This window comes from Plectropomus leopardus, chromosome 1, assembly GCF_026936395.1.
Source record: "Plectropomus leopardus strain MGB_pleo_1.0 chromosome 1, ASM2693639v1, whole genome shotgun sequence".
In the NCBI taxonomy this organism is placed as follows: Eukaryota; Metazoa; Chordata; class Actinopteri; order Perciformes; family Serranidae; genus Plectropomus; species Plectropomus leopardus.
Window position 1 is genome coordinate 24,972,217 of NC_142176.1, and position 22,306 is coordinate 24,994,522.

The window sequence follows — 22,306 nt, forward strand, 5'->3', positions numbered from 1 at the left end:
AGCTGTCTACAGTTAAATAGCTGCACTCAACTCTTTGGGCCTTGAGGAAGTACTTATGTTTCCAAGGGAGCTTCAACTAAAAGTGAAAAATCTCAAACATACTTTATTACCATTAGCCTTTTATATGATCTTTTAAATGCTGCTTATTGCACCTTTGCCCAGCTTGCCTGTGCTCACTGCTTTAGGCTCCAGCCGCCCCCTGCCCCCCCTCACCGTGGTCTCAGACAGTAATCAATTCAAGGACATGTCCGCAGCAGTGTCCACAATGGCGATGGCTACAGCCCACTGCAGTCTGCTGCTTTATGAATGGGGACCAGCAGCAGCCATTTCCCATTGAGATGCTTGGCTGAGCTGATAGTCACCTTGGGAACACACACAATAAACAGCTCTGCACATGGTATGTCACAGGAATTATTATACAAAAAAAAAACAACTGTGGACTTTTGCTAAATTCTAAGATATTTGTTCACGGAGGAATACATTACACTATTATGCAACAGCTTGTATTCACTGCTCACATAATAATCAGAAATTAAATAAAGGCTATAGTATCTAGTTAAAATTAGGCCAATCTGATAGTTTGAAGTACTGGCAAAGTGTTAAGTTTCCATCACAAATGCCTTTATTAATATTGTTTAACAAAATATAGGTTACATTAAAAACTTAACGTAGAAATAAAGGTATGGTAGAGCTGTACATGCAAACATGGTTAACGTTCACTGTGAAAGAGAAAATAAAAGACAGCACAGAATACAGATTAACACAACCAGGTGACTACAGATGTTACAACACAGAAGGAGGTGCATAGGATTTTGAAAAAAAAAGAAGAAAAAACTCACCAAAATAGATTCAGTGCCATACAATGGTTAGAAATAAGACAGAGGTGATTTAGGCTTTCCACAGTGAGAGAAAAGAGAAGCAAAACAGGACAAAGATGGAAATCATCTTGGTTAGTAGCTATTCAAAGGAGAAGCTTTACGTGCAACCCATTCTTTCCCTTTTCCTTGTACTCACACAAAGTGCATTAGACCTGCTGTGACTGAGTCTGCTCAGTATCAGCTACAATCATAAGTTCCTCGTGCCAAAAGTTATCAAACTCCAAAGTGCATCTTGCGCTACCTGTCTTGTTAGGGTTTGTCCTTTTGTACACTACACATTTTCATATATCAGTAGTCACATAATTTCTTAACAAACAAGCACTTTCATTCTTCCTGCTTTGCTTAATATCTCAAAGTAAACTCATATTTTAGTAAGGCAGTGTACACCTATAGTTGTGCACATAGGTTTTCAAATGTGTTCATTTCATTCCGATACACTGCTCACATTTAGGTCCATATTTCAGGGCAAATTCTGCAATATAGTATTTAGAGTAAACATCATTTTGATACAAATGATCACATAAGTGGTATTACCAATTTAATAAGCAGCCCTCTTTTTAATTACATTGTAGAAAGGTCTGCTTATTAAATCTAAGTGTGCTTTAGCAAATAATTTATTTTGGGCTCATATGCTATTTTCCAACTTCACAGCATCATCAGATAACAAACTTTTACCATCCCTCAGTTCTGCTTTAAAAATGCTTCAAAATACACACAACATAGAACAGTAACAGGAAGACATTCAATATGAAACATTTACACATTTACATACATATCTATATATCATTGAGTGCTGATGCAAAATATTATGTATACATTGAGGTGGAAATCAGACCAGAAGCCCTTCATTTTCCTTATGGTAGGGATGCACCAATTACAACAGCAGTGCGATACCGGACTAAAAGTGAGCACTGTTATCTGACAGATACTTTTTGAAAACTTAAGAGAGCATATTCAGACAGCCATTTATGTCAAGTGATCTCAAGATAGCAAGTCTTGTCAGGACTTGTTAAAACTAAATGTTAAAATTGAAAGAAGAATATCTGCAGTGATTAATTGGTATTGATGCATCTCTCAGCACTCACATTAGAAGTCAACCTGGATAATTAATGCTTTCTGGTATTGCACAGCATGGATGCTTGAAAAGTTTACACAGACCAAAGCAGGCAAATACCCACTCATATAACAATATAACACACAGTAAGCTCTGCCATGGCCAGACCTTTTATATCCAGTGTACTTAACTAAACATGTGAGAGAATGAAAGTCTGTGTGTGATAAATGTAGAAAAAGCAAATATCAACCCGGTGCTGGCCACCTGTCACTTCAGCAAAACTATTCTAACAACATCAGTTATCCCATGTCAGATTCGGAGACAAACATTACTGATGGATTCACAGTGGAACTGCTCCAAAAACTAAGTGGTTACAGGAATAGTCTTTTTCCACATCATAACCTGATGGCCTCATAAAATGGAGAGCCTTCCTCTGATGCCATGATGATGTAAACAAAGAGCAGAGTGATGTTCAGATTACAGTCGGAGCACTGGAATTAAAAGCATCCTGCCTGTTGATCCTTTTACTTGCTGAACTGGACTCCCAACTTACTACATGGACAAATTGTTGATAATGTCATACACCAAAAAAGAAAGCATGATGAATATTTGCATTTGAAGCAAACGTGTTTGCCTTCGACATGCAAACCTGTTCACCACAAAGCACAGAATGATAAATGGTCAGGAGCTGGTTTGGAAGACTGCCTGCGGGTGATTTAATTACAAACTTGTGGATGTAACCTAAGCTGTTGTCTGGAGATAGAAGACTGGTTGTGCATCATCAATCAAGGCAAATGAAAGTGAAGTGATCACATGATGGTTTCCATCAAAGTATGGAAATATCGAGACAGTTTAAACCACTGAGGTCATGTGGGGTGTGAGGAGCGGCACTATTTTTGCACAGTGGTGACCAAGGATATCATCATACCTTTACAGCCGGTTCAACACAGTCAGCTGTGTAATAGCTACTTTGTCTATAGATAACACTGCTCTATTAGAAAAATGGTTACACAGTGTAGTAAAGAACATTAGAAACAAAATATGCATTGTGTTTTGAATCTGCAAATGTACAATAATACTTTTATGTTTGAATGTAACCATTAGAAAACAATTACTGTGAAAATAATGTTTTGTAACGATCAACCTGAAGAAGAAGAGGAGGTCCACAAGTAAGCTGAGGTAAATTTAACATCGCAAACATTGCTACTTAATTTGTTTTCCTTGATGGGACAACAACCATGCTACTGTTTGAGAGCATTAAGGCCCATAATCAACGTAACTTTTATGATTAGATGGAATATGCATGGCACAATTTCAATTTAGGAATTTTTTTTTTCGAAGAGAAAACTTTCCTTATCTTTGGACTTTGTTTAGGCCCTCTTGATTTCTGAATGCGGCAAAAACATTTTTTTTATTTAACTTTACATTAGTCTGATTCAGCAAAAAATATATATACTAAAGCTGTTAGATGTGTGCAAATATATGGCTGGTTTATGACTAAGAATGTTGTCCCTGGATTAAAAGCCTACAGGTATATGGACAATAAAAACTTCCAAGTGCCAAGAGGCCTTGTTTTAAAAATGTAATTTTTAGAATGAAAACCATCTAATGCATTTAATTTATTCAAGCCTCGTGATAAAATGCTGCACAGCTTTCAATGCACAATTTCCCACACCATGGCTTAAAATAAGGCATTGTTCAATGGCATGGCAGTGGGATATTATACATTGAATTTTTTAAATCAAAATAACCTGTCACATATTCCTGTCAAAATGATAAAACGTGTTTCTCCCAGCCTGCAGGAGACTACTAGATGCTACTATATTCGCTTTGCATGAACATCAGTCAAGATGTGATGCTTTCTGCTTCCCATTTCTGCACGCATGCAAAACAAACCGATGATGTTAAAATCTCCGTGCCCCCCAAAATCATTGTACAGCATCTCATAAAAAGGATCAGTGATGCCTGAGGTCGGCGATGCCCGGCACGTTTCTCCGTGGCACGTGTTTCTACATTACATAACGTGAGCATGCCCTCCCAAAGGGCTACAAGCTGTACAGAGAGCCCCGACATGAAGGCAAATTATCTAACAGCATCGCTCACCGGGCACCTAGCTGTACTACTGTATGTCCACCACTTAATCTGTCACCACAGCGGAGCAAATATTTGAATTATTGTGGGTTTTCACTGTCACAGCATGTGTGTAGCTGGCAATGGCAGAAAAGAAATCTATAAAAAGCTACAGTCATACTTAAGGTACCCGGGGATTAGTTACGCGCAAATTACGCACGCAGTGTGCCACTGCGCAGGCATCAAAAAACTCAGATAAAGTGAATCCATCCATTCTCCCATTCCCGCGGTGGGGACATCTTGAATCGGTGACGCCTCACTTTGTAGTTGTTGCCATTGTTATTGTCCCAAAACTCCTGCCCGCCGACACAGTATTTAATTGCAAACTGGAATGTACCTCCGTTTTCGAGGTATGTGGGCATGACTATCTTGAAACTGAACTTATCAGTGACACCGTCGCTTGAGTCAGGAACATAGGACGCCAGGCTATCCATAAATGTTATCCAGTTGTTTAGAGAATAGCGCAAAGAGACGCTCTTCTCAAAGGCCAGATTCAACACGCGCACAAACCCGGAGAGACTGAATTCATCCGCCTCGACGGTCTCCAACAGGACTTTCACCTCCCTCACTTTCTGCTCAAAGCCGGGTAGTGTGCCCGGGTTGGTGAACTGCAGCTCCATGAACACAGACTTTGCAGGAGCGCGGGGGAACTTTGTGTCCAAATGATTCAGGTGGAGGTGTCCTTTGGGGAGTTTGGCCAAAATGCGCTCCGGCACCTCGGGCTCATCTGTATCATCGAAGTGCTTCACTGAGATGAGCTCCAGGCCGAGGGAGTCAGCAAACCGGACCTTTTTCTGGCTGGTTGGACTCCTGCTGCGGGAGATCTCTAACTTGGCTCTCTCTGTGGGTGTGGGCAGTGACTTGCACCTCCGACGCAGATTCGGACTCTGTGGCGGCTTCAGGAAGATCTCTCTGCCCCGTGGTCTCTCCTCCACCACGGGGCACTCGGTGGTTTCACAAGTGCCGTTTATCATGTCAAAATCTTCCCCATCTTCAAACCGCGGGTTCGCCGCTGCCAGGCTCCCGAAGAGTCCAGCTATGCAGCTGTAGTTCCTCGGCAGGCAGTTCTTTGGGGGCAGCATGACCACGACAGGATGCACAGACTCCGCTTCCATAAAACGCAGCAGTTCCTGCACTGCAGAGCCCAAGTGATCGTGATGGGAAAGACCGGCGTCGTGTGGAGAGAGACGGAGCCGTCAGGTGTCAGTGTTCCCCTCGCGGATAGGTGCACCGGCTGCGTCAGAGGTTGACACTGTGCAGCTCTGGACCAATAAACCGAGCCGGTGATGTCCGCGTTTGCTCCAGCAGATCAGTCACTTTAAATTTCTGTGTGTGAAGAATATATCCCACTGTCTTCTTGTTGCATAAAGTTTTCAAAAAAGAATACTATCTTCTTTGCAGCGACCATCGCTCGTTGCCATCGTACATGTAATGAACATGCAGTGTCCTCCCACAACTGACGTGAACCAGCGTGGAGCAGAGCAGAGGCGTCTACGTGCAGATCTGAACGTGCAACTAACCAAAATGGTTTCCTCCTTCAAATGTGATAAACCGGTTAACTTCCCTTTTTCACTTTAACACACAAATAATGACCTCCATCGCACACAGAAAAAAAAAGAAGAAAACATGCATGATCTTATTCTAAACACATTTTAATTAAATTTTGGGGCATTGCTTTAAAATAATACGACAGAACAGCTTTTTATTCAACAGTTTCCAATCATAAGTGTCTGTTCTGTTTCACTGTATTAAATGCTGCTGCTACATGCACCACCGATTTACCAGGAAGTGCAATGTAAATGAAGACTTTTTTTTTAAGCCTATTGCATAACAGAGATGTAATAATTCATCTGGAGCTGACTGCTCTGTTGCAGCATTAGACCCTCCCCTTTTCTCTACGTCAAACCCCCGTGCAGCCTCCACGGGTTGCTATGACGACGGCGTTGCAGCCCGTCTCTAAAGGCATTCACTGCTCCCACACTTGTGTTTGAAAAACTCTGTCGACCGGAAAGAGAAGTCACCACGACAGATCGCAGCAGTTGTTTGTGAACGGGGCTTTCTGATGTGGGGATAATGCTGCAAGGACTCAGACTGCCTGCTTTTGGTGAGTAAAGTCCGATGTAATGTCAGTTTTCAAGGTTTTTAAAATTGTGCAACTTGACCTACACAGTGGTGGACAAGGTAGGTCACAACTCTCTTACTTAAGTCAAAGTAGAGGTACTCCTGGTCAAATATTACTCTAATACAGGTGAAAAGTCCATTTTTTTTACAATGCCGTATCTGTTAAACAGTGTAATGTGCTGTAGATGCAGCTTCTTAAAAAAATAATAAATGAATAAAATAAAATCGAAACAGCCTACCTTAACATCCCAGTTACACGCCTGCTATGTAAATTTTCAAAAGCAATTTGGCTCGATAGAAATATTACTAATTTGATTTTACAACACAAAATCATTTTTCACACAATGTTTAATTTGGGGGGAACATCCACCCAGTTTGTAGGTCAAAAAGTCAAATTCTGTTGCCAGTGCAAACAGTTTGTTGTGGATATTTGGACTTTTTATTTTATGAAAGAAAAAGAAATGTATAATATTTGTCTTGAAAATTAAGTGGAGTCAAAGCAACGAGTTTCCAAAAATATAATACTGAGGTGAAGTACAAATACTCAAAACTCTACTTAAGTACATTTTGTTTGTGACTGTCCACCACTGCTCCTAGAGAATTCAAAAATGTACCCTTAAGTTGTAGTATATTCTATGTTTTCTAGATATCACCATGAAGCACATGAGCTAACTACATAATGACGAGCTTAAAAGAAGTGGATCACACACCTGTGAATGGATCACACGAGGAGCTTTCTTCACAGGAGGACGCAGTTGGGGAGCAGCCACCAGAAAGGAGACATGTCGATGCCCTTCTAGATATCAGTGAGGAGGAGTTCATTAAGGAGCTGGAGCCATATGAGTATCACTGTTACTCTGACTGGGACGAAGCTGTAAGTGAATGAATATCTTATATTATGAGCCTGTCTTTTTTTTTAACATTTTTTTATCTTTATTGGACAGGACAGTTTAAGCGAGGGGTGGGGGCATGCAGCAAAGGGTCGAGGTAAGAATGGACTCGCAGCTGCTGCGGCGAGGATACACCCTCTATGGGGCACCGCTGAATATGTTATCACATAAGAACAACAAATGTATAAGATGTCTGCTTTGATTTAGGATTTATTATATTTCCATGTGTTACTATAACCTTTATTTTTTGATATTGGTATCAAATTTACTCTCATACCTATATTAAAGGAATACCTCACCCACAAAAATCAATTAGTCATGCCATGTTACCTTGAATTTTAAAACTCTTTTTTTTCTCACGTGCCTTCATGGAAAACTGTGAATATATTGATTTATTGATTGATTAAAGTCTATATTTAATAACAGCAAAACTGTATGTAAACATACATTTTCAAACTCTTACACACCTCATGCAGTATAATCCAAGACCCTTTTATCCAGTTGTATGCTCAGTACTTCCCAAACACAGGCATTTTCATAATAAATACCTTGGTAAAAGAGCATAGATAATTCTTACTTTCAGTTCAATTTTTTAAAGTTTTTTAGCAAAAATGCACATTGTTGGGAGGTACTTAGCAAACAATTTGATAATAGTTTCGTAGATTATATTGCGCGAGTTGTGCGGGAGTTTGTAAACAGATTTTTTGATATAGTTTTGCTGTTAACCAAGGCCTCTAATCAATCAATTAATCAATATATTGGCCATTTTCCATGGAAGACTGCAAGAAAAACAAAGATTTTTTAAAGAATTCAAGGTAAGATGGCATCATATGGTCATTTACAAAGAATCATTTTGTGGGTGGAGTATTGCTTTAACATAATTTCCACTAGCTTCCTTTTCACTTTAGTACAATAAGTAATTTTTCAATGCATTTTCAGTTCAAACATAATTATTGTGGATTCAAAATAAGTTGAAATAGCTGCCCACAGATGCTATGGGATATGCCCAACTTGCTGTATTTGGATACTCACTGTTTTTGTTTGATGATCTTGGGTTCTTCGGGTGTTGGAGAGTTACTGTGTGATGCTGAACTAAATTGAGATTTGACAAAAAAAAAAAAAAAAAAGAGCATGGCGATTGAAGACTGTGTCCTCTTTGATGACTTCCCTATTGGTTAATTTCACACACCTGTCCTCAATGAGAGCATCCTGAGATGCCAGGTCAGGTGATGCATTCAAGTGATCCTTCAAAAATTGGAAAATTATAAGGGCTCGCTAGAAATGGCTCTAACAAAATCGACACAGTTGTGTTCATATTTAACATTCTGTTTAATGTGTAAACAGGTTCACGGTTGGGCCAGAGCTGCTCCACTGAGCTGCATACTTCTGCCTCAGAAGAAGAACAGGAAACCAAAGCATAAGGAGGCTGACAACCTGACCCCCTCTTCTGTTGACCCAACAGACAGCACAGTCAGCATTGCAGAGCACCGCTGTGAGTCTAATGTGGCCCCACATAACAGCTTTAAGAAATCCACACCATTAAACCAGATCACAGAATCCTGGGATAACACCGCTGAGACAGCTCTGAAGAAAGATGCCTCCAAATGGCCTTTCCTCAATACAATGCAGAAAGCTGCATCCAATCTCTCGCTCAAAGAAAAGACAGAAGAGGAAGGGACGCTCACAGAGACTCCTTTGCAGCTTCACCATCTCCACTCAAAATACTTGGACAACAGGCCAACTAAGCTTCAGAAACACAGGAATAGGCCCAGCAATACAGTGGTTCCCATTAAAAACTTCACATTTTTACCACCTATTAAATCACCACACCTGAATTGTCAGAAAGACAGCGGCAAGAAGGCTCCAGCAGGAGAGACCATAGAGGAAGACTATTTCATGTTTGATAAGAAGAGCGGGACAAAAGGAACAAGAGTGGACCCTTTTAGTGACCCAGAGCTTCCCCTTTATTCTGCAGCCCTGGACTCCAAGTACCGGACATGTCCGTATAACCCCCACTTGTTCTCTGCTTTGAGTGTTTCTATCCCCAAGAGGTATCAAGTAACTACATCTTCCAAACCTGAGACGGTGCACCACACTAGCTACTCAGTGGGAAAGAGCCTCACGCAGGCCCTCCACTCCAGCACTGCAGCAGGTGCACAAACACATGCGCACCCCAGCAAGACTGCGTGTATGTAGTAAACTCTCAGGTTCAACCAAGTAAAAATAACCCATTTTAACCTCATATTGTACTGCATATGCCTCACAGGATACATATGGTTTCCTTCCAAAAAGTAAGTTGCAAGAATAAATCAAGGTATGACACATGTTCATAAAAGTAACTTGTTGCAGAGGTAATTTATTTGGTTTAGTGTTCAGTTATTTCAGTTTGGTGTAACATTTCATTACATACTATAAAATGTTAAGCTCTCTACTGAATTTGGGCCTTTTTGTTTTGACCAGTTCCCACAAGTGCTTTTTCCACTATTCTAGTTACCTAGCAACGGTGCAACTACCTCATAAGAAGCATGGCAGTGCGCCTGCCTCGCACTTTCTACTATTTAACCTCAGCTACAAGCAGCTAGGTGTTGCCCTGTGACTACATGTGATGATGATATCAGTCGTTGCCAAACTACTACATGTGCTCTGTTAATATTTTATTGTATGCAGCTGAAGTTTGATATCAGTCAGTAGGTGATTTCTTGTGATTGTGGAGAGGATCTTGCTTGTGCAGTGAACAAGGGTTTTCAGTGCAGCATTACACTGAGATCCCTCATCATACACTCTGACAAGTTGGGCTCCAAACGTCAGCCAATTAACGCAGCATCTGGGCTTTATACTACACTGCTTTATTATACTGCCTTTGTCATTAAGCTGCTCTGTTGAATAAAAAATGATTCACTTATTGGAATCGTTCTACAGTATAATCACAAGAGCTGCAGTGTTAACTTAATTACAGAAAACTTCTGGCTTAACTAAATGTACATGTAAAATAGTTACTTAAAACCAATCTGAAAAGAGTTTCAATCCAGCGCAAGCCAGGCTTCAGCATGTCGGTTTTCAGGAGATGTAATTGCAAAATACATATTAGTATAGTTTTATTGTCCTATAATAAAAAGTCCTTAAATAAGTCTCTGCACAGCCTTTAAAGGGACAGTTCACCCCCAAATCCAAAATACATATTTTTCCTCATACCTGTACCGCTATTCATCAATCTAGATTGTTTTGGTGTGAGTTCCCAAGTGTTGGACATATCAGCAGCTGAGATGTCTGCCTTCACTCAAACATAATTAAACTAGATAACACAGATAACAATAATTTGGTAGCAAAGACATAGTTCATACATGAACCTGCTCACAAAAGTCTGTGGATTATCTTCAGTAACCAGGTCATGATTTCTGAAAAGACACGTCTGTCGAGTTTTTTCAAATGTATTTCTTTTTGGCGCTTTGAGCACCACAAGCTGAGCACCATCGAGTTCCATTATACTGGAGAAAAGGCAGACGCCTCTACAACCAATATCTCCAACACTAACGCAACTCGTGCTAAAATAATCTAGATTGATGAATATGGAAGAGATAAAATATCCATTTTGATTTTGGAGTAAACTGACTCTAAATTCAGCTGTCAGTTTCTAAGTTTATATAGAAGAACAAAATGTATGTGTAATTTTTTCCACTATGCTGAACTGAGAGCTGAATTAAAGGATCAAGCTAAATAATACACGTGTGTGAGGCCTTTTTTCTAATTTTTGGACACCTCTGGTTTCACAAACTTTTTTTGATTGGTTGAGTGCATGTGAGCTTGTTTTTTTCACCCACCTTGGTTCTATAATAAGTGACATGGAGCACCATATACACTTTCCAGCGGTTTATTAAGAACATCTGTAGTGTAGCTTCAACAATTAATCAAGGCAACCATTAACTCTACACATATAGCCAACAGAAACTCATATTTGCTAAAACAAATATTTTTTTGCTGGGAAAATATCTGCATGCGCTCTCGGCAGAGAGAAAATAAAGCACTGTAACTGACACTTGAGACTGACAAGGCTTGTTTCTACACATAGCTCTGTTTAAAGCAAGGCGTTTCCCTGTTCCTCTAAACCAGCAGGGACCACTTGAATTTGAGAACACAAACAAGAAGTAGCTACTAATCTCAGTACAAGAAAATTTGAAACTGAATATGAGAATCAAAATCCCTATTAGCAAAGGGGAATTATCCTTAAAATGTTTGGATATGGTGGAAAGAATAGAGCGCGTTGTACTGGGGCACAGTGTCACAATGTTCTGTACATTCTTCAGTTTCTACAAATACGTATCTATAAACCAACAGCATTAACCACCGGTCACTAAAACTAGTGACATTGTGTCAAACAAATTCTCTTCAATAAAATGCTGCATAGCATTATTTTCATGTGACAGAGCAGAAATATTCTATAGAGGAAAATTAGGGACACTCTAATATTTCATGCAAGTGTGATGAAAATACCAATATAGAATGGATTAAGCATGCAAAGCAAAGACTGAAAGGATGATGACAATTCTCCAGTGTTCATTTTCCAAAACATACTCTGGTAGTTGTTAATTATGATGAAGCAGCAAACTGTAGCAAATACTTGGGTTAAGGCACCAACGTAACAAAATTAACAAATAATCAAGGCCTATAGCTCAAGGTTCCCAAGTAGAACCCGGTCTGCATGCGGTGCCTGTGCTTAGTGAGGTAACTCTGTGGTGCAACAGTAAAACAAAATCAAAACGTCAACTTTAGTCTCACTTGGAGATCAAAAAATAAAATAAATTAAAATACTGCGTCCGATTCTTAAGGGTCGGAAATCTCACAAACTTATCAGCAGATATTCTTCAGGACTCCTTTCAGTCAAAATCAGGTGTTGAATACGTACAATGGCTCTGTGCTAATCCTAGCGCTAATCCACTATGTGTTTCGGTACAGTAACATCACTGGATCACTTCGGGGCAGAGCACTGCTACTGTATACACTTACACCCAGCTAATGAATAAGTCAAAGACGTTGACAGCCTCGTCTGCTTACTGACTTGAACTGACTGCTTAACTATAGAGGCCCAGACACAAAAAAAGTGTTTACACAACATCAAACTTCACAATCACATTTCAATGAAAGGTGCGCAACAACTGACGAGACATAAACAAGCATTTTTACTTGTGTCACAACTGTAAGAGTAACGGTATGTTTCAGAGATACAACTTAATGCCTTTTAGCAATACCCTGTTCACTGTTGAAGGTTTTGTTTTGAAAAGCATAGCGCTCTCATTGGTCAAGTTTTCAGTGGCTGCAAAGCTTGCAGAATGTAATTCAGAGTTTATAGACTCACTGTCGCTGATGGGGCAACATCAATGCGTCAGCCATTAGGTGCACAAGCAGAGAATAGATATTTTATGCTTCTGCGCTGCTGACCAAGTGAAGGCTTCATGCACAAACATACGCATAAACTAAATGCACAATGTTGTTCACTGCACATCTGAGATGAAGCTGTGTTTATGCAGTATATGCATATCTGAAAGCTGTCATACAGGGTAACCATTTTATAAGCCTTTTCTTGACAGCCACACACAGCTAAAGGTATTATCCCTTTTTAAATCTAACTTTGATGAAATGTTTTTAAAAATGCTAGTAAGACCAAACAGTGAAAACCAGCCACATTGGTTATACACTGAAATACAGAAATAAACTGCCATTTCAGACAAGACACATACAATATGTTACTTTATGTGCAAATAAATATGTAAACTGTTGCAGGAGCTGATGAATCATGCCCATTGAGCTAATAAAGTGCAGCAGAGCTGTCAGGATGTAGACCTGGCAAGGCTCTGGACATGATGTCTCCGGTGGAATGTTCAAAGACATTTTCGCAGACTTCTTACTGCTAAGACTGTGGTCCGCTGGACGACAGCGAGATTCCTCTCACAGGAACAGACGCGAGAAACCTGTACTGCAGAAGCTTAGACAGCTTCACTAAGAGGGGTTCAGCTGTTGGGTTTCTCGGGGTGCTGAAAGAGAGCACAAAGCTCCTCACATGTCTGCGTTTCCACAGAGCTGAAATGGGACTCCATGTTCCACGCCAGGTCTGCTGACAAAAAGTCATCCATGACCGTTTGTGTTTCGTTGCTTGTTAGGAAGAGGTGTCCCAGGCCTTCTGCCTGGCTGGTCACAGTCTGTGTCTCTGTGCTGTTCAGCAGCCTCGCATGCTCGCCCTGACTCACAGGCGTCTGAGCAGGGAGACCTGTGGCAAAGGAGGGGAGATCCGTCTGTGTTTCTGTGTCTGAAGACTCTGTGCTCATAGAAAAGCTTGAATGTCGTAGGATGCTGCTCAGGGGCATGTGGCTTCCGGCGTTCAGCAGGAAATTGAGGTCAGTCTGAGTCTGCGTATCGAATAGCTCCAGGTCGCTGGCTTGGGTTCGACTTGGGCCCTCGCTTTGGTCCAGTTCATCCATAAGGAGGAAGTCCGTCTGGGTCTGGATATCCAGAGACTCCAGAGGCGTGTCACCACCCAGCCCTCCCAGCTCACTCTCCTCTGTCTGCGTCTGGATGTGCACAGCATTTAGAAACTCCTCAAAGTCAAAGTCAATGCCGTTGTGTTGCTCCTGAACAGTTCCCAAACCTGACCCACAGCCCGCGGAGGCCTCTGTGAGCACCTGGTGGCCTGACATGCTGTCAGACAGAATATTTTCTAAGTCGTTTAACAAGGTCATTGTTTGGGTCTGGTTATCTGCCATGTTGTTTGAGTTTAGCTCATCTGTCTGCACCCCAAAACACATACCACCAGCCGACTTTGAGTCCTCATATATACTGCTTCCCGCAGCAGTGAGGGTGTCATCTATCTCCAGAGCCGTCTGAGTGGAAACGCTGAGGGAGTCACTGCCAAATAGCTCAGAGCACATTATGGCCTGGTCCTGAGCCTTCTCCTCTGACTGTGGCATCGCAAAATATGTCTGTGTCTGCCTGGTTCTGTAAGGGGGCACAGATGAGGAGGTGCAAGGAATCTGACTCATGCACTGGCTGTCCGTCTGAGCTCCAATAGAAGATGTAGCTTTGGCCCGGGAGGAGAATGTTTGGGTTTCAACACTGACTGGCAGGAGGATTTGTGCACTCACGCTGATGTCTGTTTGGGAGCAGGACGACACCGAGGACTCGCCCACAGAGCACAACCCTATTCCCTCCCCAACCCCGACTCCTGTGGGCATTTTTGACAAGTACGATTTGTCAGTCTGAATATTGGTGGAAGTGCTTCTTCCCCGTGCTAGGCTGGCTGAGTCGTCTGTGCCCGCAGGATCCAGACTGACCTGCACTCCTGTGCTAATAGGCCCCAGGCTGGAGCGGGAAGTAGGCATGCTGTCCTTGAAACCCAAACTCTTAGCATCAAGTTGGGGTACCACAGCTCCCGTGGCTTGTGGCAGGAGGTGGAGGGTGCTGACTGAGCCTTGGCTGTCCACCGCCAGCACTACAGACCTCAGAGCACCGCTTTCTGTAGATGGAAGCAGGACAGGCAGATGGGCCAGCTGCATCACAGGAACGCTGACCAAAGCCATCTTCGGCTTTGGTAGGAGCAACTTCTGCGGGCTCTTACGGGTGTTGGAGTTCTGATTCACCGAGTCTGTGTGATGAATAGCTGTATCAGAAGTGAGAACGCTCTCTGTCAGCTCTTTACCAGCAGGCATGATCGGACAGGTTGACTCATGGATCTTAACCTTTTCAGAGCCACTTAACAGTTTCTCCATCTTTCGCTTTTTTACGGGAGGAATTCTGTGAAGAAACAAAGCAGATACAGAGAAAGACAACCAAATTAATCTTTTGTCAAACCTGAAGCAAAGTTTCAAAATCACTCTGGGGTGTGCAGGTACCTGTGCTCTGTAGGAATCTCGTGACCCGTCCTGTAGATATGCGAGAGTAGCGCAGCCCTGCTAGCATAGGGGCAGCCACATGTACAATGGTAGGTTTTCCCACAGTCCTCTATGTGCCTCTTTAGGTCCCACTCTGTGCTGTAGCCATTGTTGCACTTGAAGCACTTGTGTTTCTTCTCTGCATGCATCTTCATGAAGTGCTACAATGAAACGTGCATACAGTTTCTTTAAACTTTTTTTTTTTTAAGTTTGCATACTATTTTTTCAAGTAACAGTTGGCCGAAGCATTGTGAGAGGGGTTAAAGATCTAAGAGGATTTTATTAAGTACAGGTGGGCCACTAAATAATGCAATCAGCATTTAGCATTTATCAACACGTGGCAGTAGCAAAGTATTCAGGTATAATCACGGCCCTCACAGCAATTTTCAATGGCCCTCTGCTTGACTTTCAAAATATACTATGGGTAACTACACAAAATTGGTTAATCAAGCGTGATCACTTTTTTCATTTCATTTTTCATTTTTTTCCATTCACCTCACAATAGGTGGGTTTCCAAAAACCTTCAAATTGCACAAACTGAAATTGCAAATATAAAATATGCCTAATGGTAACATGTCCATTTCTAAAAAAAACAAAACAAAAACACCCATTTATCACAAAAATGTTTTTACGCTCGCAGGAGGAGGACGCACGCTGGAGTGCTATATTAAGCTATATGAAAAAATAATATTTCCCAAACTGCTGTGGAAACACCTTTTTTTCACTTTTATAGGTGACATGATGCTATGGCTATGCACCTGTCAGTAAGAACTTGCTCCCTTAGATTGATGCAGCAAACGCTTCAAGAGGTGTTAATAAATCGCATAACTCTTCAAAAGTTGAACACATCATCTGAAAGTTTTGAATCCACAATTCCTCTGTGAAATCGTGGACCATCACCTCCCAGAAATGCCTCATACCTGGCCGCTCCCACGTATAAAGGGCTTGCCTTTCCATTATTGCTCGCATAACACGCTTTTGTCAACTCGATTGGAAATAATGACGGCTAGTGTGGTGGCTGCAATAGAAATTAACCTGCTCTTTGAATGTTATCACGAGAGGAGAACTCGCATAACATCACTTGGTGGAAACGCAGTCATCACAGAATTGTGTTTTATCGACGTTTTGAAAATATCACTGAGGTTTGCGCAAATCTGTAATGGAAACCAACCTAGTGGCAGGACTATAATACAGCTTGTACACATGCATCAAGTAGGATCTAACGGGCTCTCAACAGACAGTGAAAAGGCAAAGAGAATGGTTACATGGCCACAGCAAAAGTGTTGTTTGTGATATTTTTAATCACTTATTTGATGAAAAAAGCAGCTGGCCCCCAGGTATATTCACATTATGTAATCTGGCACCCATTCAAAAAAAGTTCAGACACCCCTGGAGTAATACATTAGGAGCTATACCATAAAACTGACATCTCATAATTTTACTCTGTTGATCCCATGGGTAGGTTCACAGATCATTAGAGGGAATACTTACTTGTTTAACCAGAGAGAACTGGGAGAAGGGTCTGTTAGGTCCCCTGGGACAACCCTCAATTGGACAGCAGTAAAGCTTCTGAGAGCCCTTCATGTCCTTTCTGACCGTAGGATTGACCATACCATCCTGAGGGGGACGATCGAGTGAAACACAAAGAGGGAGGACAAAGGAAAATTAGCATTTTGGATGTTTTTTGTGCAAATAATATCAGTATGGCTTAAGGTTCAGACACTTTCCACACTGAATGTCCACAGACAGCTGCGGTCATGCAGACGCATACCCAGTTCCATTCATAGTACTTAAGGGTTCGCATCAGGTTAGCTCACCATTTGCCTACTGTCTACATTGGGTAAAACTGAAACTACGAAAATGCGGCGGGTTCTGGAGTGAATGTCTGTCAAATATCTAACTTAAAATTAACTTCACCATGGTGGGGCAGCTGCAGCTAGCTTTACCACAGTGTTTTGGACAGGACTGGAGCATGAAACAAGAGTTTGGAGCATGAATAGTTTGCATGCTTGCTATGTGCACAGTTCGTTCGCTCACAAAAAAACAAAATAAAACAAAACAAAACAAAACAAAAGGGTTGCACTCGGACATCTGCACAAGGGTCCATGTGGACATGTGTGGATGACGACATTCACATCATGTGGACCAAAAAAGGACCCCTTCATACGCAGAAACTCTGAACTGGTCTACAGTGAGTGTTAAATACTGGCATAAGTTCCTTAAACACCATAAACATAAGCAACCAAAAGAAAGGCCTGTAATGCTTTCAGCTGTTTTGTAAGTTAGCAGTCTAACAGGGTTACCGAGTGACTGACAATCAACAGCATAGCTGATGAATTGAAGTTTTTCTTGACCTACGATATTTCTTACAGTAACTGCAACAAAAAGCACTCAGTGACAACTACAGTGTACAATTACAATATGTTTTCATATACCAGTTTTTATTTATAGTTCAAAGGCAACATTATGATCCCAGAAAGTAAAAGTGATGGTTGTACATTGCAACGGTTTCCTTCATCAGAGTGGGTAAATATGTAAATATGATAAGTATATTAAAAATGTAACCTTAGCAAAACACGCATGCACAAGCACACGCGCGCGCACGCGCACACACACACACACACACTCTTCTACAGTAGGCTCTTCTTTACATAACTGAAAATGAATTAATGAGTGGGGCAGTACATGGGATATAAGCGTTTGCTGTACAACTGCTCCTCTTTCAGTCCTAAGGCAGACTTGCTAAAGCAGCTGTCAGCATACCGTATGTTAAAAAGTCAGTGGATAGCATGTTTATTGCACAAAACAGCACCTACACTGAATGTACACTGCATGATAAAAACAGACAAAACCATCATCCTGCATAATTGTTACTAACACTGCAGCCTTCCAGTGGCCAAGGTCACCTCGATCTGCTGTAACACTGGAGGGCAGAAGAGCTCAAGCTGACAAACACCCTCTGGTTTATCATAAGAAGTTAACATAAACAGACATTTTGCTAAAAATGAAAACTGCAATTTGCCTTGATCACATCATCTGGTCAGAAGCCTGAGTCATTATAAGTCATCAGTCAGTTGCAGGCTGTAGCCCAAAAGACAAAGCAAGCCAGCATTCACTGACTTCGCCACACCAGGGTTAGTCCGCAGCCCTTAAGTGGCCATCACTGAGGTTGAATCCTTTTTCTAGGGGACTGTGCAATGCGGTGATAAGTCAGAGTAATAGCCCTCTGCTTCTCCTTACTGCTGAAGTCAGTAATGGATAGAAAGACCGCTAAAAGCCAAGCCAAAAACAGTCACATTAAATTTGTGAAAAGAGTCTGAACTCTGTGGTCAGTGAGCTCAAATGCATCAGTCTTCATGACTAAAAAGACACAGACTGGAGGAGTGAGTGATCAGCAAAACATTACTGCTGTGCAATGATGCAGTAGAGCTACAGCGGTGTTTAAGTGGATGTAATATAAACACATATGGTGCCTCACATCATGCCTTAATCCTGCAGTCAGACGTGATGAATTATGCAGAGGAGGCATACTGAGTGAGCTTTCCCAGCATATGAAACTGCTGTCATCATGTCAATCAGAATGTCATTACCACAGCTGACTGAAGTTTGACATCACTATGGATTAAAAATAACACACTGCTCCCTTCCTTTACTCTCTTTCAACCCCTTAAAAGTCCAGTGTGTAAGGTTTACAAGCATCTGAAGGTGAGGTTGCAGGACTGAAACTTCTCCCATGTGCAAAGCATTTAGGGGTACGATGGTAGCCAATGCAAAAACATGAATTGCCTAACCTAGAGCGGTTTTTCATTTGTCCATTCTGGGCTACAGTGTAAAAATGGCAGACTTCATGGAAGAGGACCTGCTCCATATGAAGATATAAACAGGTCATATAAAGGTAATAGAAACACAACGATTCTGATTTTCGGGTGATAATAAACCAATGAGACCATTGTTGGGAATATTATATGCCATCTCTGCCAACAGGTGCCCCACATCCTACACATTACTACTTTCAAAGCAGAATATGTGATGCAATTGTGGTTGCTTTTACTCTCAAAGTGGCTGACGTGCCTTTTAGGATAAGGATCAGTTTACTGTAGCTCTTAATGGTTTGTTTAAACAAGAAATCTTTTGGCCCCGGAGCAAAAAGGCCAATATTTCAGATATGAATAACAGACTCAATATACCTAACGGTAGGCCTGCCTTAAATCTGTATGGTAGAACCACCAACTGAACCTTTAAACACTCTTCTAGTTGGGCCACATGAACTACTTCCTAATTCAAATTCTCACATTCACCTATTTTAAACAAAGAGCTTAGTCTTTTGCAGGACAAAAGGCAGCCTTACCCAGCAAAGAGCTTCATTCATGGAGGGGAAACAGTGAATTACTGCCGCCTACGAAAAAGCCCGGTCCAGAGAGGACATAAGAACCAGGGTCAAAAGCCTTTAGGGACTGTTCGTTATTTATGAGAGGGGAGGGGTGGTGCCAAACAGGAGAGCCACTTCAGGTATTTTATTAAGAACTGGGGAGGCAGTTGATTTGGCTTTCACTGTCAGAAATGTTGAGATATGTTTAGATATGGTGAAGGGAGGGTCATGCATAACTCAGGGAGCAGGGCTCCCACACATTTTCATAGACAAGATTTCCAAACTTTTCCATGACTTTTTAATGACCCATTATAAAAATAAAATAAAATTTTTAAAAAGTGCCCCATTTGCCAGTCATTTTTACAACATCTCCGATTCAAATTCAGGATTTAGACATAATTTAACCCAGCTGGCATACAGAAAAAGAGAGATGAACCCAGTGAGATAATGGCGCACAATGATAAGCAAAACACTGTTTCACAGTCACATATTAGGGCTATGTCACATCGACAGCTACGGAAAATGAACTTGCCGTTATGTTACATTAATGTGAACGGTTATCCAAAGAAGAACATTGCAAAAATAAATATATATGTATATATATATATATATATATACATCAACTTCTTTCTAAAACTAAAAAGAATTTTGACAAATGCCACGATTTTTCCAGGCCTGGAATATTATAACATATATAATATATATTATAATATTGAAATTACATGACTTTTTCCAGGTTTTCCATGACCGTGGGAACACTGAGGAAGGCTCAAGGAAAAATATTTGTTGCTCTGCAGAAGGTTATGATATTACAAAAAACTATTCCCACCCCAGCACCCCCCTACTCTATTAAATAAAGTGCAGTCCCTCTATCCAAATGCTCTGACTGTGTCCACTCTGCTGACTGTTTAGTTTCGGCAGTGGACTGTAAATTAGACGCTGGGAGTCATCAGAGCTTGTGTGGCAGGCGAGAAGACTTCCCCATCATCATCATTAAATTGAAAACTGATTTATCACTTCACACCAACGTAGCAGAGCCAAATCAGTCACTCCCCAAATTCCTGATCACATACAGTCAAGTATGCGAAATTTAACGCTCAGGGTGCAGATGGACTTGTATCGATAGATGCAGTAACGTTAAGCATCACTCGTCACGTGCGATAATCAGCAGCTAACGTTACCTGATTAGTAGATAATCAGGTAACATTAGTAACGTCAGCTAGCTAACTGGCTAGCTCGCTAACTGCAAACGTAACTGTTACTAAATCACTAAACGGAGCTTCACTTACACTCTTACAACTTTTACTCGAGGTTTACTCTAATGTGTATGCTAAGCGTCTTCACCATGTGCTAGCTAAAACCAAGTTGTGATGGATGACTTGCGTTTTCCAGTTTTTTAGCAACGACTGCACAGCAATGAGTTAGCCAACTTAGCATTTTAGTAACATGAACGCCTAAAACCATATGAGCATCAGCCAGGTAAGGCTCACCTTTATCCTGTGTGACTTCACAAGATGCATGTTCAATGCAGGTGTGTTGGGGAGAATCTTGCCACATCCCTCCACGGTGCAGAGGATGTTCGTCCTCACTTCTTTGGTCAGCTCCGTGATGGTGGGTTTTATTATGTCCCGCGACGGCGTCAGGGACTCTTCTTGACATTTGGGTCTGTCTGCGGTGGCGTTTTCTCTGTTATTCGTCCTGCTCGTCGCAGAGGCGGCCATGTTTCGGTGTTGACAGTCCATTTGTGTTTGGCAGGGAGCCCCAGCAGCAGCATTGAATGGAGAGTGGCATAACAACCCTCAGCTCTGCCTGAAAGGCTGGTTCGACATCTTCGGCTGGGACAGCTGAGTTACGTCACATCCGGTACAATATTCAGCGTCCGTTTTACAAAATAAAGTGTACAATCAAGCATTAGTTTTTTTCTAATTTGGCTGATATTCTTTAGACTTTGTAGTGTATATGCCTGTTTGTGTGGTATTTCTGTCCCTTACTGACAGTCTGTTTGACAGAAAGAAGTGTTCTTTTGGAGCCTGTTCAAAACATTGATCAAAATTACATTATTGCCAATATGGACTAATCACAGATATTGTGGTATTGTATTCGAGAAATTAGAAACAGAATGACGCAGGGAGTTTTTAAAAAAAAGTGTCAAAATTACATAAATTGTCCACAATAAATGGTCCCACTCACTACATGTCTTAAGTTGTGTTTGTAAATTTTAACCCCCACATACCACAATGCAATGTGGTCATGTATTTGCAGAGGAAGAAAATTCCAGCGTGGTGTCCCAAATCTCATTCAGTTATTCCTTTAATAGTTCTCTATTTAATACACTACATCAATGGTGAGTGATTGACGTTTTTTTTAAACACAGCTCTTAAACCCTGCTTTCAAATTAATTTGTTTCGAGCAGCCTAAAGTTTACAGGCCTGTGTGAGTATTAGTATACATAAATAACCTTGGATGACAAAACGAACTTAAAAGCAGCCTGCAGCAGATGGTTGATGTACTGCAGTGATTAATTAGAGCTCCTTTTCGCGCTGGTGGTGAAATCTGTCCCTGTCAGGAAGTATTTGATAGAGGCAGAATTAATCAACTGTGGTGGCTGCTCCAGCAACATTATCACCTAGTGGATATTTTCATGTACTACATTAGCAGGAGTAGCTGCATTTATTGTTAGAAAAAGATTGCAGTTTTTGTATTGTAGTATGAAACTTGTAGAATCACGTTCACAATAAACTACTGCTGACCTTTAAGGGTAAGTTTAAAAAAATATCAAGTGTATATATATCAGATGAAAAAAATGAAAACAGTATTAAACCTTTATATCTGAAAAATGTGGGAAGAGGGTATGAATAAAAACTTTTCATTCATTTTTTTTTATTATGTATGTATTTCTATTTTATTTATTTATTTTTATTTGTTTGTTTAACTGACTCATCCCTCCT

General features: G+C 41.1%; 3 protein-coding genes across 4 annotated transcripts; 1 reads left to right on the plus strand and 2 right to left on the minus strand.

Annotated features, from left to right (window-relative positions):
- Nucleotides 1-599: 599 nt before the first annotated feature.
- On the minus strand, nucleotides 600-5,484 carry LOC121954695 (protein phosphatase 1 regulatory subunit 3E). Its single transcript, XM_042502404.2, has one exon. The coding sequence runs from the start codon at nucleotides 5,175-5,177 to the stop codon at nucleotides 4,254-4,256; it is 924 nt and encodes a 307-aa protein (XP_042358338.2). The 5' UTR covers nucleotides 5,178-5,484; the 3' UTR covers nucleotides 600-4,253.
- Nucleotides 5,485-5,526: 42 nt separating this feature from the next.
- On the plus strand, nucleotides 5,527-10,791 carry c1h16orf46 (chromosome 1 C16orf46 homolog). 2 transcript variants are annotated; one of them, XM_042502280.2, is made up of 3 exons: nucleotides 5,527-6,166; nucleotides 6,830-7,057; nucleotides 8,418-10,791. In XM_042502280.2, exons 2-3 carry the CDS (start codon nucleotides 6,863-6,865, stop codon nucleotides 9,267-9,269), a joined length of 1,047 nt encoding a protein of 348 aa, XP_042358214.2. In that variant the 5' UTR covers nucleotides 5,527-6,166; nucleotides 6,830-6,862; the 3' UTR covers nucleotides 9,270-10,791. The 2 variants fall into 2 exon arrangements, with proteins under 2 accessions (XP_042358214.2, XP_087934741.1); XM_088078615.1 differs by lacking the exon at nucleotides 5,527-6,166 and adding an exon at nucleotides 7,128-7,170 and having other exon boundaries at nucleotides 6,940-7,057.
- A 134-nt stretch (nucleotides 10,792-10,925) lies between these two features.
- On the minus strand, nucleotides 10,926-21,207 carry atmin (ATM interactor). Its single transcript, XM_042502521.2, has 4 exons — nucleotides 20,849-21,207; nucleotides 16,481-16,606; nucleotides 14,951-15,150; nucleotides 10,926-14,852 (listed from the first exon to the last, which is right to left on the minus strand). Exons 1-4 carry the CDS (start codon nucleotides 21,098-21,100, stop codon nucleotides 13,076-13,078), a joined length of 2,355 nt encoding a protein of 784 aa, XP_042358455.1. The 5' UTR covers nucleotides 21,101-21,207; the 3' UTR covers nucleotides 10,926-13,075.
- Between the last annotated feature and the right edge of the window lie 1,099 nt (nucleotides 21,208-22,306).